Source organism: Idiotropiscis lumnitzeri, chromosome 8 (genome assembly GCF_059441095.1).
Source record: "Idiotropiscis lumnitzeri isolate Australia: NSW breed Sydney's pygmy pipehorse chromosome 8, RoL_Ilum_1.0, whole genome shotgun sequence".
In the NCBI taxonomy this organism is placed as follows: Eukaryota; Metazoa; Chordata; class Actinopteri; order Syngnathiformes; family Syngnathidae; genus Idiotropiscis; species Idiotropiscis lumnitzeri.
Window position 1 is genome coordinate 14,492,854 of NC_142398.1, and position 17,209 is coordinate 14,510,062.

Consider the following 17,209-nt stretch of genomic DNA (forward strand, 5'->3'; position numbering starts at 1 on the left):
TTTCCTATATCCCGCACTCCTCATGTGACTATCCCTCTGCCCGGTCAGCCAATCGCATTAGAGGTCATTATCTAAGCTGAAGTGGACCAGAAACAGTGACCTTTTGTGGGGAAATGTCGCTTTCTGATGGCCCAACTTACTGCGTATTGAATCCCCACACAAGGTGTACACTGAGTATTTGAGAGGCAAAAAAAATCATAAAATTCCATCGTGTACGGAAAGTGGGCTGAGTGAGTCCGTATTTGCAAAATTACCATGTCAATACGGCACATTTTCACGGGAGAATAGAGTGGGAATTTGCAAAGTCAGATTTGCCGCCTGGAAGAATGCCTTTTGAACTGAAAAGTAAAAGAAAATCTGCACGGTACAGGAAATAAATAGCGTTTGCATTCCCAGGCTGGCCTCCATATGTCTGCGTTGAAGAAAAAAAAAATGGGACAGGAAGAAGTAAGGAGGAATCGAGCTAAATTGGGAACAGGCCGTTTTAAGCTGTAAAGCATTAAAAAAAAATGTTCTGCATGCACAGTAAAATGGAGACCACATTAACAAACCCATCATCGGAAAAGAAAAATGGAACTAAAATTTAAAAGCACCCTGTAGCTTGGCCATTGATTTGTTTCACTTGCTCTCTGTTGTTCTGTTTTTTGGGGCGAAATGTTTATTTGATAACACTTCTGGAATCTTGTTTTCATTAAAAAAGCCAAAATGCTAGAAATTTGGTTTGCGTATCTCTCGGACCGCGAGGACAGTCATGGCCCAGTACCCCGCGACCCTGATGAAGAAATGCGGCGTGGAAAATGTAATGATTTAGAATATTAATTGAGTTGAACTTGAAATTGGATTTGGAAAAAGTCTTCTCTAGCGCTGCCAGCAAGGTCATGGCCTCTTCTACCTCTCTCCACATCTGTGATGTTTAATGCTTCCTGTGAGAGTTTGAAACTCTTCCGGAACATCTTCCTAGGTTTCTCCATCCAACTTTGTCAGGGATTTAGGTGAACCCTCCCTAACCCCTTTCTCATCCTTTATGGTACCGCATGTATCGCAGTTGGCTGAAGAGCATTTCTGATCGAGGGCAACGGATAAGGTTAGCATAGCGCAAACCGAAAAGTACTCTTTTCGTAATGGGTGTCCATTATCCGTGGCTTCCACTGACCCTTATATTTGACACATGAAGAGGAGACTCGTTCTGTTCAAAGACTGGAGTATGTTGAGTACAAGGGGAAAAAGCTTTTCTCACACATCTTGCCTTTCCTACAGATCTTGGGTGATCGGGGCCATCGCCCTGCTGTGCCTGTTGGGCCTGACGTGGGCTTTTGGTCTGATGTACATCAACGAAAGCACTGTCATCATGGCTTACCTTTTCACCATCTTCAACTCGCTGCAGGGCATGTTCATCTTCATCTTCCACTGCATTCTACAGAAGAAGGTGAGTAACATGCAGAGTAAATGTGGAGAGAAGAGTGATAAACCAAATTCCGTGTTGGATTTGCAGTTGGTGTCATGATCCGTGTTTGTCGTTTTTCGTTTCATGTTATTTCTTGTGTTTGGTGTGTCTCTTGTTGAAGCTGATTGTGTCCACCTGTGCTTGTCGTCCCGTTCTCTAGTGTTAACCAATCAGCTCCCTACAACCCTTTTATGTCTTGTCCAGGTGTTCCTCGTTGTCTCGTTAATTTGTTTGGCTTCAGTTTCGGGTTCGATTTCAGTTCTTGTCGGATCGTTGTCGTTGTCAATGTCTCCTGTTAAATGTCGGTCGTCCGTTCTTCAATTTTCATAGTTATTTTGCTCATTTTTGTTTTGTTACTTTGATCCTTGTTTTGTACTTTGATATTTTAGTTTTTCCTAGTCCCTTGTTTGCCTTAGTGTTTTTATTTACGTTAAATATATTGTTGTTATGCTTATTATAATATATATATATATATATATATATATATATATATATAATACAATATATATACAACCGCATGGTAAAATTCATTGCGCACACGTCAGTCAAACTTTAAAACAGAGAAATTAAAATATCTGCAAAGCCTGATGCGCCAGAAATGAACTAAAGCGATTTTTTAAAAATTCAATTCCAAAATACATTAAGGGACACTTAAAGGCATCTGGTTAAAATTTTGCAGCTGGCCATTGTAATCGTTAGTTGTAGCCCTAATATACAGTACATTATATTTTTTTATTTTTTTGAATGACATGCCTTTCCAGGAGGAGCCTACACATCCTGTCACATTTCCACATCCTCCCACACTTTATCATTACCTGAGAGAATAGAAGAGGAGCGAGATATGGCAATAAATTTACCCAGTACTCAATACATTCTAATGTGGCGGCAGTCCCATCGAGGATGTTGGCTTTTCCATACGTCTGTGTGTGTGTGTGTGTGCGTGGGTGTGCATGCGTCCGTGTGTGTCCAAGCTCCACTTAAAGTATGTGTTAGGCCGTCAGATCAGGTATCTAGAGAGATGTCCTTAGAACCGTGCTGAGGTTTTCTTTGGCTGCAGCCCAACCTGGTTTCTCCCAAGATTTTCGGAGTGGCTCACCGCACAGCTGTTCAAACAGAGCATGCGGCAAAACACGGCTGCCAATCCAACAAGCTTGTTAAAAAGCAATTACACTGTTATTTGTTCTAACTTGATTAGGATCTAAATGCAGATGTTTTGTGTGTACAAGTGCATCATATGACTCCTGGAGGAATATGGCCGTTACGAATGCAGTAATAAACTTAGGTTTGTGTTAATGGGCAAAGTTATAAAGTTAATCCTTTAACGCCGACATTTTGATGGAGTCGATGTTTGGTCAAGAAACCTCAGCAAGAAAAGCGATTCGCAGTGTAATATATCAAATTAAGCCAACGTTATTGTTGTCCCATCGAAGCTGCGGGTAGACACAGAATGTGGCCGCAGTCCATTCCAGTCTGTTTGTTGTCAGTGTGGCACCAGGCGCATTTGTCAAATAATGATTGACTGAATGTATCTTTTATTTGATGAAAAAAAAGGACACTTTTGAAAAATGAAAATAGACATGGTAGAGTCACATTAATGTTTGAAAGCTTAGCCACAATTGTCAGTCTTCAAGCTTCCATACAAATTGTACGATATGAGGTAACTATGATGAAAGATTAAATAGGTCATTTTTTTCAATTGATTTTCCTCACTGCTAATCGCTGTGGTGGCGTGGACCTTCGTGGTGCAATGAAATACAGTGGAGACTTCATTTCCTCCTGGGTGCTCATCAAAACTTTAGAATACATTTTTACCCACTGGAAATAAGTTTTAAAAGCATTTGTGTTGGCCATTAGGTAACACACGTAATATAACAATATTCACCGACATGTTTTGTTTATCCTCTGCAAAGAACTACTGATATGACTCGTGTGACATGTCTGTGTATGTCTTGATTATCCTGCTCCCAGGTGGCCACGGCATGCGCACCAGAAGGAGCACTACAATAGCCACTGAGGTTAAATTAAAGCAAAAGTATAATATTACAATTTTCTTATTGTTAAAAAACTCATTACATAACTATAGCCCCATCAGAACGCCGTTTAGCCGTAGTTAAGTCTTTTTCGCATTTTATTTGATATTGTGTTAATATATTCGTAAAATATTTTCTTAGCTCCCCGCCGCCCCCTTGTGTCAGTCAAACCAGTGAAAGAAAAAAATGTTTTAAAATTACAGTATTTATGACTTGACCATATTATATTGAGCTGTTGCTTTTCCATCCGTAATACCCTTCTACGGTTGCATCTGAAATAATTATTCGCCAAAAAGAAAACATATATGCCAATGACATATGCAACTGTAGATCAGCAAAATTCTCTTCAATTTCTCTCCAGGATTCTGTTTCGGTCTTGATATTTTGCTTTTTCTGTTGAGAGTAGATCTCAGAGTCGGAGTATTTTGCAACAAATGTACATTTGTATTCCCAATATGCATACAGTGTCCTCTGAAAATTAGAATTAGAGAAAAAATTATGCAAATCATAATTGAAATGAATGGCGAGTTCCCTGGCAGGAGTCGGCAATGGCCCTGATGCGTAATTTTGTTCGCCATAGAATAGAAATTTAGCTGCAAAAGTAGTGTGTCAGTTTCTTCCTTTGTCACTTAAATAGCTGACTTGGCATGTTGAGCAGATGCTAACGTTTTCATTAATTAGCTTTGGCGGCTAAAATAATTTTTTCAATATATTCTACATTGACAGCACTTTCAATCTTCCCCCGTCTGCAGGTGCGTAAAGAGTACGGCAAGTGTCTGCGGACTCACTGCTGTAGCGGCAAAAGCGTGGAGACGTCCATCTCCTCCTCCAAGACCACCACGTCTCGGACACCCGGCCGCTACTCGACAGGCTCACAGGTGAGCTTACCTGCCTGCACACCTGGACGCTACAGCACAGCAGAATCTCAGGTGAGACAGCTGCACGCCGGCCGGGTTTTGGGCTATCGCGTTTCACTTTCAACTGTCGATCCAATTGGGCTCATTGAACTCATTTGAGCTAAGTCCATGCGACATTTTGAGTTGAAAGTGGAGCGAGCCTCAGCCTTGACTCACAGCTGTGCCTATACAGTAGTTGCTGTTTTGAAGTGTAAATGAAATATACGGGTGTTTATTTATTTTTTTTCTCCCTACCTATTATCGCTTAGCTGCTTGTTGTTTTGCCTTTTTGGCCGCCCTTCCGACGCTAATTGCCTATTTTTCTGAACATCACACCCTTTCATATAGTTTTTTTTTTCTTTTTTTAATGCTGTTTTTTTGAGTAAATTTGCTTTACCTTGACTTTTCTTCCGTACTTTTTTTCCTTCCTTTTCTCATCATGTTTTTCTTTTCCCTACCCAACTTCTTCCTCTTCCCTCTTCCATCTGGCTTCCTCCCGTATGTGCGTAGAGTCGAATAAGGCGGATGTGGAATGACACCGTGAGGAAACAGGAGTCATCCTTCATCACGGGCGACATAAACAGCTCTGCCACGCTTAACAGAGGTAACCGTGGGATACCAGACATTTGCATCCCCATCACTGTCACATCAACATATCCTCTTTATCGGTAGCGAAAGGCTTAGCTATCATAAGCCGTCATTTAGTGATGTGCTCGGAGTCCGTGCATCTTGTAACAAAACACTGTTCATTTCAACGGTAGGCACATAAACTCTATCTGACTATTTGATGAAACGGAAAGCACACTTTCATTGAATATTATTTTCTCTGGAAAATAAACTGTCATCAGAAATAATAAAAATAAATATTCATGTTTTTAGTATAGAAAGTTTTTGTTTGGTTTCAATTTCAAATTAGTTCAATTAAGTTGACCTGCACAAACTATAAGTAAATATTTCCTCCTTGCTTGGAAAAAAAAAAGGATTTACAGATATTTGATAATATTAATTTATTACAATGGAACAACACAATCAATTGTAGGCATTGGTCAACTTCAACGTTTTTTCAGATTTCACACCCATTTGACACTCACTGAATGGAATTCTCATCAGGTATTTGAAATATAGGCTGAGCTCTAAGGTGAACTCATGCATGACACTGGTGGGTCTTTTCAAAACAGCGTTGCAAAATAGCCAAAGAAAAAGCCAAATCGGAGTTAATCCTTTAATCCTCGGTATGACTTCAATTGCATTACAATTTAGAGATTCTACTGTACCACTCGTGGAATGCATACGAACATTTCACATATCACGTAGGATACATTATGGTCATCTTTGTAAAAAGCTGAATTTTCTTCTGCTCTTTTATGGGACCTCTTCATTGTAGGGATCGACCCGATGAAGTGTCCAGCGAGTGCATGTAACAGATACGTCTAGTATAATTCACTGCATTCAGTGATATCTACTGCTGCCGCTCTTGTGAAGGTCAAAGCGGTGCTACAAAGGAAGTGTGTGCCATCCAAATCGTGAAATATCCTCGCATTTCCATTTGTTAGTCTCAAAGTTGAAGTGTGGCTCGCTTTTCCTCCAGGCTACTAATAAGCTGTTAGCATGACATATTGAAGCTAAAGCAGACACGGAATGTCAGCGTCTGAATTATCGCACACTTAGCGAAGGAAGTGTTAGCATCCCCCCCGCTACCATACCCATTCTACTTCTCCTTGTCCTTGTCACACATATTCTAGAGTATATACACTCCTGGAAGGTGCAGAGAGCTGCTTAACCAACACTGAAAAAAAAAAAAATATTTGACGCTATAGCTGAGGAAAAATTAAATGGGAAATTTTTGGAACTAAGTTTTACTCTCTTACATTTAGTTCAGGAGTGGGTAAACTTTTTTATTGGCGGGCTACAATGGGTTCTAAAATTTGACAGAGGGGCCAGACCAGGAGAAGATGGATGGAGTGTTTTGGTAACCTCATTTCGTCAGAGAAAAAAAAAAATTGAATGAAAGTGAACAAAAGCATTACAATATATATGTCTTTGGAAAACCTCAGTATTTAGAAAATAAAACATTAACAAGGTTTTTTCACTTAATTTTTTTTTCAAGTTCGGCGGGCCGGATTAAAACGTTTAACGGGCCGCTGGTGGCCCCCGGGCCGTAGTTTGCCCACGCCTGATTTCGTTCTTTTATTAGCTGTCGTGCATTATGTCCAAGGCCGCTATAACATGCAAACATAACATATTTCCGACCGTGTGCCGCGTCTCCTCCCCTGCCATGACCTGTGGCCGCAGGAATGACTTGACTTGCTTTTCTCCTCAACTTGTGTTTGCTTGTTTGATTCACGTGTCCTCTTCTCTCCCTCTTTCTTCCACACACTCGCTCCTCATCTTTTTTCTGACTCCCGCTGTACTTACTCCCACTGCGCCACATCAACATGCTCTCTCTTGCCTTCAATCTCCAAATGCTTCTCTCCTCCTTTTTTTTCTTCTCTTAACTCGGCTGTTGCTTTTCCCTCCCTCCTTCCTTTCTCTATCTGCCTGTACCAGGAACCATGGCTAATCATCTTATAACTAATGCTCTCCTTCGTCCCCATGGTACTAACAATCCTTATAACACTCTGCTGGGGGACTCTGCAGTCTATAACAACCCTGCTGCCGGCATGTACAACACCCAAGGTGTGCCTGATGTTCTTATTCTTAATGTACTGCATGCAATGCATTAACAAAAGTCGATGAATCTCATTCCGGCATGATTGTTTGATTGTGATGTTGGCTTGAGTATGAATAATTGAGATGTTACTCTGCAACAGGGATGGGCACAAGAATTTATGATTTTGTCATTGGCAATTGTGTCTAAATATTAAAAAAATAATAATAATTGGTCTTATGTCATTGGAGTGAGGATTTGATTGACAGAGATGGTGGTCACGTGGTTGCAACTATTTTGCAATTAGAAAGAGCAACACTACAACTTGGAAACAGGAGTTTTGAAGATTCTGATTGATTCTCCTGTCACATTATAATTAATATTTAAAAAGATGAGACTTTTCCATCCTTCTTTTTCCTCATCATGCAATGAATGTTTTTCCCTACGTTCCAATAATCACATTATATTTGTGAAAATATCAAATTCTAGTTTTACCAAATGTGCTTAGTTTACGTGGCGCTAGCAAGCCCATATTTGGCACATGTTACGAAGCAAACAAGTAGGAACTCGCTTGGTGCCTTTTCCTGTTGGTTTGGAGGTAAAGCAGACCAAAGCTCTGCAGTGTGTATTCGTCACTGTAAGCTCAGGCTTTGCTTATAATGAGGAGGAGGAGATGAGCAGCAATAAAAAGAAGGGTATCGATCCATCCGACTGCAATTGCACGACACAATCGGAGGGTGCTTTGGCTCGTCTGTAAAGCTACGAGGTTATGATAGTTTGGGATTTTTCATTATGGTTAGTTTTTATTTCCTTTTGAATTTCTTTTTAAGTCAGTTAGTTTAAATGATTTTAATAGAGAAAGCTTGTTAGTTTTTTTTAAATTATTTCTCTTAAAATGCTTTGTATTAGTATATCTTTATCAGAATTAGTTTATTAGATTTAGTTTTTTTAGATTTAGTTTTTTAAATATATGGTTATGATTATTTGTGCACCAGCCTTATTCTGCAAAGATATAAAAATCAAAATATATTCAATGATATTTTATAAAAAATATTTGAAATGAAGCCCGGAAGTTCATGCTAAATGCCAAAGATGAAAACGAAGGACATGTTCATTATAATTCTAAACACTTTTGGTATTCATCAAGATAAAATGTAGCTCCAATTAGGTTTAGTTTTTTAAAAGCATTTTTGTTTTGGTTTTATTTTGTTGATGTAAATGTTTTTTTCCATTTTAGTTTTAGTTATTTTGGTCATTTCCATTAACTGTAATCGACTTGGTAAGCTACAGCCACATTAAGGAGTACTTCAGGAGGCGCAGGAAGCTAAAATCACACATTTCTCACAATTTCAACAACCGTGGTACATCCAAAATAGATCTCCCTGAATCGTGGTGCTTTTTTTTTTTTCTACCATGTCATGACATGACATCTGTCTTGTGTCCCAGAGCTCAGACACTGAGACAGCGCATTAATTATTGATTCCTCCATTTTCTCCTCCATGCTGTTTTCACTGTAGAACACCCCCAAATATCTTGCGGTTGTCACTCTGAAATCACTCCGATTGCATGCATCGAGATTTCACTAGAGTCTGCGTTCAAATTGAGGATTTTTCAATTCAGGCGCTGGTGCCCATCCCACATGGCATTGAAAAACCCACGCCAAGGCAGCGCAGACACATTGAATGGGTTTGTCGACAGCATGCTGTGCTATGCTAAGTGCAGTGCGAAAGGGTCTTACTTCACTTTTTTACACTACTGTTAAACACTGCATGGCAAATCTCATATTCACTTTGCATCTGTGCATGTTTTGTGGAGTGTTGTCACTGCATTTTGTGATATTTATTCTGTGTGATTACTGTTATAAATAAATGATAACATGTGACAGCGATATGCTGGCAATCTAGCAAAACAAACAATCTTACCTTACCTCCAATTAGCATCTGGTGTTGTGATGTCTGACCTCACATGTGTCTCTTTTCTCTCTTTTCCCTCATGCCTCCAATAGCATCTTATCGAGACACAAGTACGGGCTAAATTAATACTTCAATAACATAGGCTTCCTTTTCTCATGTCTTGCTTCTGAAGCAAATTTGTTTCTCTCCAGCCAAGAAGAAGTTATGTTTGGCTGTCAGCCTTTGCAAAGTATCGTTTCATTGGATTATTTGATTTTATACGGAATCTCGGCATTTGCTCACTGGGAAAATAGTTTTAACATATTTTCTGAGGACGCTCAAGTCTATCTAATTTATAGATTTGAGTGGCTTGAATGAAAGTGCAATAGGTTTTACCTTTGAATTGACTTTTAATTCAATTAATGCTACTTTGACTTATTTTACTGTCAAATTCACTTTTGCAATGACAATGATTAAATTAAATTAAATTAAATGATTTCTAATCTTGGACAAAAAAATGTCATTGCTTCTCGTTAATCTTAAATCCTCTGAAAACTCTATGATATCCCACACAAATTGTTTTCACTAATTCATTTTTCATCAGAGAAATCTGCTTACGTCATGATTGCTTTTAATAAATTTTCCTTATTCCACTTTCTGTCATTTGTATTTCAGAAGGCATCCTGAACAACGCAAGAGACTCCAGTGTTATGGACACACTACCCCTTAATGGTAACCACGGCAACAACTACAGCATGGCCAGCGGCGAATACTTGAGTGACTGTGTGCAAATTTTAGACCGGAGCGGCGGCTACGGCACCCATAGCAACCACAAAGAGACTACCCTCGAAAAAAAGATCTTGAAGGAGCTCACCTCCAATTACATCCCCTCGTATCTCAACAACCACGAGAGGGTCACCAGCGAGCGCAGTCACAACTTGATGAACAAACTGGTCAACAGCAGCATGGCCAATGGAGGTAACCTCTTCTTTCGAATGAATCTCGTCATGCTTTCATCTAGGCAGGATATGAAGAGCAAAACTGTGTAGCAAAAAATGTAAAACTCAGATTCCGTGCAAACATTTTTGCAACCTTTTACAATACCTGACAAAAACCCTAAATTCACTATGTATGCAAACATTCACAAGCATTTGCCGCTAAATGAGATACCAGCTTCAAGCAATTCATTTAATTTCCAATGACAATCCAATATAGAGGTCATACTGTGTCTTCTCAAAGGTCAAGCGTAATCCCTTGAAGAATGATGGTCAACCTCCAATTATTCCCATGGGAAATATTGGAGAGAGAAATAACAATTTTAACAGATGTTCAATGTTTATGTTAACATTCTTAGCTAGCATGAATTCTATGTGTAAAAAAAAAAAAAAAAAAAAAAAAAGAGCTGCTGTCAATATTAAGGCGTAAAAACACTTAACTTAATTGACAAAGGTGTAATACAAAAGGAATTCACACTGCCGGTGTGTCTCACACAATTGGAGACGTTAACTGTTGTAAATAGCGAAACATAAAAAAACGCTAAAAACACATGACAAGTTAGGGCTGCACGATATTGGAAAAAAATGACATTGCGATTTTTGGGGAGGCTACGATGTACATTGCGATATTGAAATTGGAAAAATCTTTACCAGATGACTCAAATAGCTCTGTTTGGGAAGACTTTGCTTTGTTTATTACACAGCTCTGGGATGGCCACTTGAGGCCACGGCATTTTATACCTTTTGTCGAGCGTGCGGATAATTATTTTTAAACCTCTCTTTCGTGACGGCGTTGAGTTGCTTGCTTTCGCCGCGTGAAAAGTAATTGCATTCGTGATCATCAGGGGGCGTGAGCAAGACGGTCTGTGTAGTCTCAACAATGTAGAGCATAGTGTAGCATGCTGCTTTTATGAAACAAACCCAAAAGTTTCCATGTTCTAAAAAAAAAAAAAAGAAACATCGCACGTCCTACGATGTGACTATTGCGCATGCGCACATCGCAATCGCGATGTTCAAACCGCATATCGTGCAGGCCTATGACAAGTGACACTATACAGCAGTGGAGTATTATACTAAATCGTGAGATGATTAGTCCCGCCTCCTCTTAAATTTGACTTGCAACTTGTTCAACTGATAAAACTGTAGCTGGGAAAAGTTTGTTTAGAAGCAGTTAATTTTGTGGAGCCGAGCCGCAAAGGTGCATGTTTTTAATGATTAAGACTTGAATCCTAACCATATTTTTTTTTTCCTTCAGGGGGTATGGCAGGAGGCAGCAGTAGCTCCAGTAGCAGCGGGGTCAGTGGCTGCATGGGCAACGGTAAAGAGGACAGTGTTCCCATGGTGCTGGACAACCCTTCGGCCTTCCCCCACGACGAGAACCTGGGTCTGGAGATAATCCGAGAAGAATCAAACGCTCCCCTCCTGCCTCCGCGCCCCCCTCCACCAGACAGCCACCCGCCGCCGCCTCCCCCGCACAGCTACTCAAGGCCGCGCCGCATCCCACAGGAGACCAGCGAGAGCTTCTTCCCGCTGCTGACCAATGAGCACACCGACGAGCACACGCATTCGCCCAACCACAGAGACTCGCTGTACACCAGCATGCCGGTTCTCACCGACCTCCCGGATGGCCAGATGAACGGTTTAACAGACGGCGAGGAAGACAGCTCCGGTGAACTGCAGCCCTGTAAGAGCGCCACTGCTCCCGAGTTAGATGACGTCTACTACAAGAGCATGCCGAATCTGGGTTCCCGGAACCACCTTCATGAGCTGCAGAGCTACTACCACATGGGCCGTGGAGGTAGCGATGGATACATGGTGTCCGGCAGCAAGGAGGAATCCGACTCTTCGCCAGAGGAACCCCCTGTAGACCCTTCCCACCTGGTCACCAGTCTATAGAGCTCACCAAGAGACTCCTATCCCTCCCCGAATCCACTCTTGCAACCTTCCACTCGCGTGTTGTTGACTGACAGGCCGAACAGGTCCGCCCCTGGACTGAGTCCTGGTTAATGTGTATGGTTCAGGACAACAAAGGGGGCTGAATGTATTGTCGCCACAAAGGTGATGCTGAGAGACACTTTGTGAATATCAAACCGGAGTAGAACCTTGGACCCGGAAGGGAGAGGAGTGGGGAGGGATCTGTAATTCTATGTGTTTCATTGAAATCTTGGATTAGACATGAACGTTCTCTAATGTGGCCCTCCACCATATCGTATAGTCTCCACTATTACCACGACTGAGGTTGACCAACACCCCCCACCCTCCTACCCATCCTCCCGGCGAACGGAATCGTCCTCGCGCCCGTATGACTCTCACTCAAAAGAAACATTTTTGAGTGGTCGAACGAAGCTACAACTTGAACTGGCTTTGGGCGAGGCCCCGCCCCACTACCTGCCAATAAAGAGGGGGTGGGGGGGTGCATACGTAAAAAAAATAAATACAAAAAAAAAATAGCAACCAAACTGTACCCATATGTTTTCTGATGTTCTCAATTCTCTGCTCAACGGGAGTCGTGTCCAGGCTGGTGTCATTTGTTCCTTCCTGCGAGTTCTAGTGATTGCGGCTGCTGTTTATTTCGCTAATAACAAAGAAGAGAGCTTGTATATCCAAGAGACTATAGGTTTAAAAAAATACAAACAAACAAAAAAAAAAGGAGGGTGGGGGGTTGACAATGGGTTGTTTCTTCTTTCTTCTGTACAAGTTCTCAGTTATCAAAGAATTATAATGAAATGGTGAAATCATTTCTCTGTATTGTATAGAATACCAAGTCAAATGTTGCATATGACCAATTCTTATTTGTCAGTTGTCTGTGGAACTGTTCGGAACTTGTCTCCTTTGGTTCTGGTCACGGATGGACAACGGAGCGGATGAAGAACAATCTTTCATCGAGACAGTTTTTCGCACTCTGACTAATATGCATTTACCCTACGCACACTTCTTTCTGGTCCTTTTATAGTGACACCACGCTCACATTTTGCAAATTGTTACTATATATTTTACACTGTGTAGTTAAAAGGGAAAATAGGAGGGGTTACCAAGGGAACACGTTTACTGGAAGTGGAGTCCGCTGACGTTTTTGTTTTCATTTAATAACACATTTCCTTCCTTTAGGCACAAGGGGGTGGGGGGTGGGGGACCTGGGTGAGAAAAACCACACCAGGTATTTTCGAGCAACTTATATATCACGCATATCGTTTTTATTGCCAAATACATGACTTAGCTGTACTGGTCAACTTGAACAGAAAAACATGTTGGGAACAAATGTCCTTCTAAAAAGTAAAAACCAGAAAGAAATGCCATGATTTTTTTTTTCATAGATGTGTATTGAAACAACTCTGCACATAGCAGCACAGGCTAATATTGAAGCCAATGTTTACTTATTTAGGAGGGGATTTTCAAAAGTGTATTAAGAGTAGCTTGCACATATATCCCAAAAGCCCCTTCCAAGTTCCCCGAGAGAGAAATTATTTATTTATCTGTTCATTGGTTGAAAGAAAGCAAAAACCAGCTTGGAGGAAAATGAGCTGACTTTATGCAGGAGTAAATAGTGGCACTGGGCCGTTCTTTTTTTTTTGTTTTTTTTGGGGGGGGGGGTTGTTCTTATTTTAAATTATTACGATCATGTTGATTATTACGATATTATTGCTGATTATTTATTCTTTTTGTATGGGTTCCAAGTTGAATGATCTCATAACTAATATTTGTTGTAACAGTGAAAGTTGTTTGCCAACAAATAAATTACTGACATAGCTTTGAGGCTTTTTCTTCCACTTTTCATACTTGATATGGAAATTTGGGATGAAATGCAAACACTGCATCTCAACGCATTCACACATGCTCTTGTATTTTTTTTTTATGAAGATGAAATATTTGGCTACAGAAATCCCGCCTCCATCTAAGGGATTACTTTCCTGACCACCACTGCAAAAAGTGAAATCCACCATATGGAAATACCCCATTCAAACACTTCCTCTGTGTTTCTTAAAGTACTTTCTTATTTTTTAAAAGTATTTAAACTGATTTATAATGACTATATGTCGAATTTATTCAGCCTATTTTTTTTTCAATTTAATATGGAAAAAATATGGTGCCCCTAGTGGTGGCTGAGTGTACGGCAGGCAGTAAAATTCAGGAGTCGTCAGTTAAATAATTAGTGTCATCGCGACACACATTTGAAATAGTTAACACAAAGCACATTGAGAGTGGGCAAGACCAATGGATAAAAATCTTTTGCAAACAATTTAATAGTTTATTAATCTGTTTGTGTTTACAGTAAAAATATAATTTCATTTTTTTTCCGAACAAACAAATTGATCACAAATTCACAACATACATCAAAAAATGTGCCCAAAGATTGACATTGGAAAATGAAGCTACAGTTGTTGCTTTCTAGAGATCCAAAAAGCAGGACTGATGAGAGAAAACTTGATTTCTTCTTTCTTTCTTTTCTCTCTCTTTCTCTCTCTCTCTCTCTCTCTCTCTCTCTCTCTCGCTCTCTCTCTCTCCCTCTAAGGTTTTGTAGGCACACCTTCTCATGCTATTGACTGAGAAACTTTGTCCAAATTCTTGACTGGTAGTGTAAATTAATATTATTGCAACGTTAATATATTCACTGAATAGGATTCAACTATGGCCAAATTCCTCATTAAATGGAAGTGGAAGGTCGACAGTCTGGAAGTTGTGTTCATGGCCGCTGTACTATATGTCGCACCTAAACGTGTAAACGTAAACTTTTTTTTTCTCACTGAATCCTATTGCATCGTGATTTACGCCTTTACTTGTGCTTATTTATGAGCAAGCAGGCAACAAAGCAGCTGTCCAATGAAAGCTGCAGTCCAGTAAAATAGAGGGCGGAATGATTTGTGCTGCTCTTCTTTCATCTCCAGGGAAAATGAGCTACAGCCCATCAGTGGCCTCAGGCTTGTCTCCCACTTTTAACGTATATACGGTATAAAAGAGCTCGGCCGTGTATTGGTCACACCGGCTGAGGTTCGCAGGAATAATTTGGATGTTGGACAAGCTCATCTGGGACCATCTTGACTCCAAGGCGAGACTTTTTGTTGCAGTTACTGAGTATGATATTGCAGCACTTTCCCCTGGAGACTCTAATGTTTTGAGCCTGAACTCTGAGTGGGCCTTTAGGGTAGCCAAGGTACCTTACCTTACTTTTTAAGTTTAGTCAAGGAAGTAGTGGCTGTATTGCTGCATCTCAGGGCAAGAGGGTAGAAGTTTGCTATAGAATGGTTGATTTCTCAAAAACAATTCTCAGTGCAAATAAAAATAGTGCATCTAAGGCACATCTATTGTACTATTTTCAAAGATTGCTGCAGTTCATGATACAAGAATAGGAAGTTATTGTACCTGCTGATGGTAGCTGCTTTCCGCTTGTCTGATTTAATACAAAATGCAGGCCCTTCTTCTGTCCAAGCATACTGGTGCAGCTTGCAGCCAGGTGTACCTTCTAAATCTGTCAATCCCAGCAGAGCAAGGGCTGAATTTTGACTCAGCACAACAGCATGCATAGCAGTGTGCCATGAACTCATTCATACCAGTCCATTTTATGAATGTACTTTTTGACGTCCATATCCGTTAATGGCAATGAATGAGTTAAGTGAAAGGTCATACAGGAATGTGTGTCTTTGGGTTTGTCCCGTCAGCTGAGAAACATAGCCGTGTCATCAACATGAAAGGCAGCAGCACGTATCGGTACGCCGCCAGTGCCGGTCATATACTCAACTAGACTTACTAAAGACAAACAAACTTCACTGTCATCGTATCACACTGATGGTATTTTATGAATCGAGCCGATGCAGCCGTTCGGTCCTGAAAACCAGAAACATACTTTCGGAAACGCTTCATGGGAAAAAAAAATGCGCATGAATTAATGATGAGGAGGGAAGGAGAAGATGAAAGATGAAAAGACTGTTTTTAATAAATGTATTTTTGCTGTCTTTTAAAGTCATTGCGGGCCCCTAACTGCCATCCTCCCTCTGTCACCACCTCTCCTCTTTGTCTTCCTGCCAGTCAGACGCTGACTAAATGAGTACTGGTCTATGTGGGCCATATCTCTGCTGGAGCACTCTGATCGTTTAGTGCTGCGTGGCTCTGTTATCTTCCCGGTCTCCTTCCTTCAAGGGAAAGTATTCAGGCTGTCTTACAAGATGACATGTTTCTCAGACACACAAACACAATCACAGAGGGCTGCATGTGTAGATGTTGTTATTTCATGTACATTCTGTCTGTTTTTGTGCCTCTAATTTGAATATAACACTCATGAGGTAATTTCGGGTTCATAGGTTCATTAGGATTTTTATGGTGATTGTTGAGGTGGTTTGCAATGTGTCACACTGAGCGCTTTCTTGATATTTCAGAGGGTGTCATTTATTTAAATTTGGGTTCATTAGAATATAAGATAGAGAGATAATAATGTTGGAAAATTAATAACTCAACTTTACTATTACTTTTTTGTGTTCTATTTCTTTATGTGAATCATATGGCGGTAATATACACAGAAATGAAATGACGAACAATGCCGCTTCCCCACCCACCACCATAGTGAGGAATGTGGCCAACGGCGGCCATCTTGCGTTGCCATTCGCTCACCGCGACGAACGGCACCTAACCTCTGGAAGTCACAATTCCACAATTCCGGATCCTGAGATAATACACTCTGGATGGTCGATGCAATCAGTGAAGTTCATTCTTTGACCAGCTCTATTAACTCCAAGTATCTTGGCTTAAAATCAACCAATTAACAGTTTTCAGTGAAAAGCAAGCAGAAATTGTCAGTAACAGTGGCCCACTGGCTTCATCCACAAAGTCCGTGATTATAAATCAGTGAATCCAATCAAATAATCCATTTTTATTCTTTGTTGGATGGCACGGTGACAGGCTGGTTTGCCTCACAATTCACAAGTCATGCATTCAGACTGCGGCCTTTCGGTGTGCTGTTCCCATGGTCTGTATAAGTTTGCTCTCACATATCAAAAACATGCATCTTGTCGTAGTGCAGTCATGCCCGAGGCTTGAACCCGCACGACCACCTTCCCCCAGGTCAAGCAAGCAAATCGCTTTGATTCACATTCATTTTCTCAGTGCAAGATGGCATCCATTATATAAGGTTCATTTACGACTCTAAATCGCGAGACTTTATAATAATAATTGCATATGTTTGTCCATATGTGCCCTCTGATTTGCTGGCTACCAGTCCTGGAGGTACCATTTATCTCACCCAAAGTCAGCTGGGATAGGCTATGAATGGATTTATTGTGTTTTTAAAGCAGGCTTTTGAAATGTGTTAAAATGTAT

General features: G+C 40.6%; 1 protein-coding gene across 11 annotated transcripts in view; it reads left to right on the forward strand.

Moving 5' to 3' along the window:
- adgrl3.1 (adhesion G protein-coupled receptor L3.1) overlaps positions 1–13,007 on the forward strand; it is a 140,293-nt gene extending 127,286 nt beyond the window's left edge. For 2 of the 11 annotated variants that reach the window (XM_088302181.1, XM_088302182.1), the window contains 7 exons: positions 1,258–1,426; positions 4,227–4,403; positions 4,881–4,974; positions 6,918–7,046; positions 9,023–9,040; positions 9,585–9,887; positions 11,160–13,007. In XM_088302181.1, coding sequence (XP_088158307.1) covers positions 1,258–1,426; positions 4,227–4,403; positions 4,881–4,974; positions 6,918–7,046; positions 9,023–9,040; positions 9,585–9,887; positions 11,160–11,800 — 1,531 coding nt within the window. In that variant the 3' untranslated portion in view covers positions 11,801–13,007. The remainder of the gene's footprint in view (positions 1–1,257; positions 1,427–4,226; positions 4,404–4,880; positions 4,975–6,917; positions 7,047–9,022; positions 9,041–9,584; positions 9,888–11,159) is intronic. The other 9 variants (XM_088302189.1, XM_088302191.1, XM_088302184.1 and 6 more) reach the window with 8 other exon arrangements.
- Positions 13,008–17,209: the final 4,202 nt, after the last annotated feature.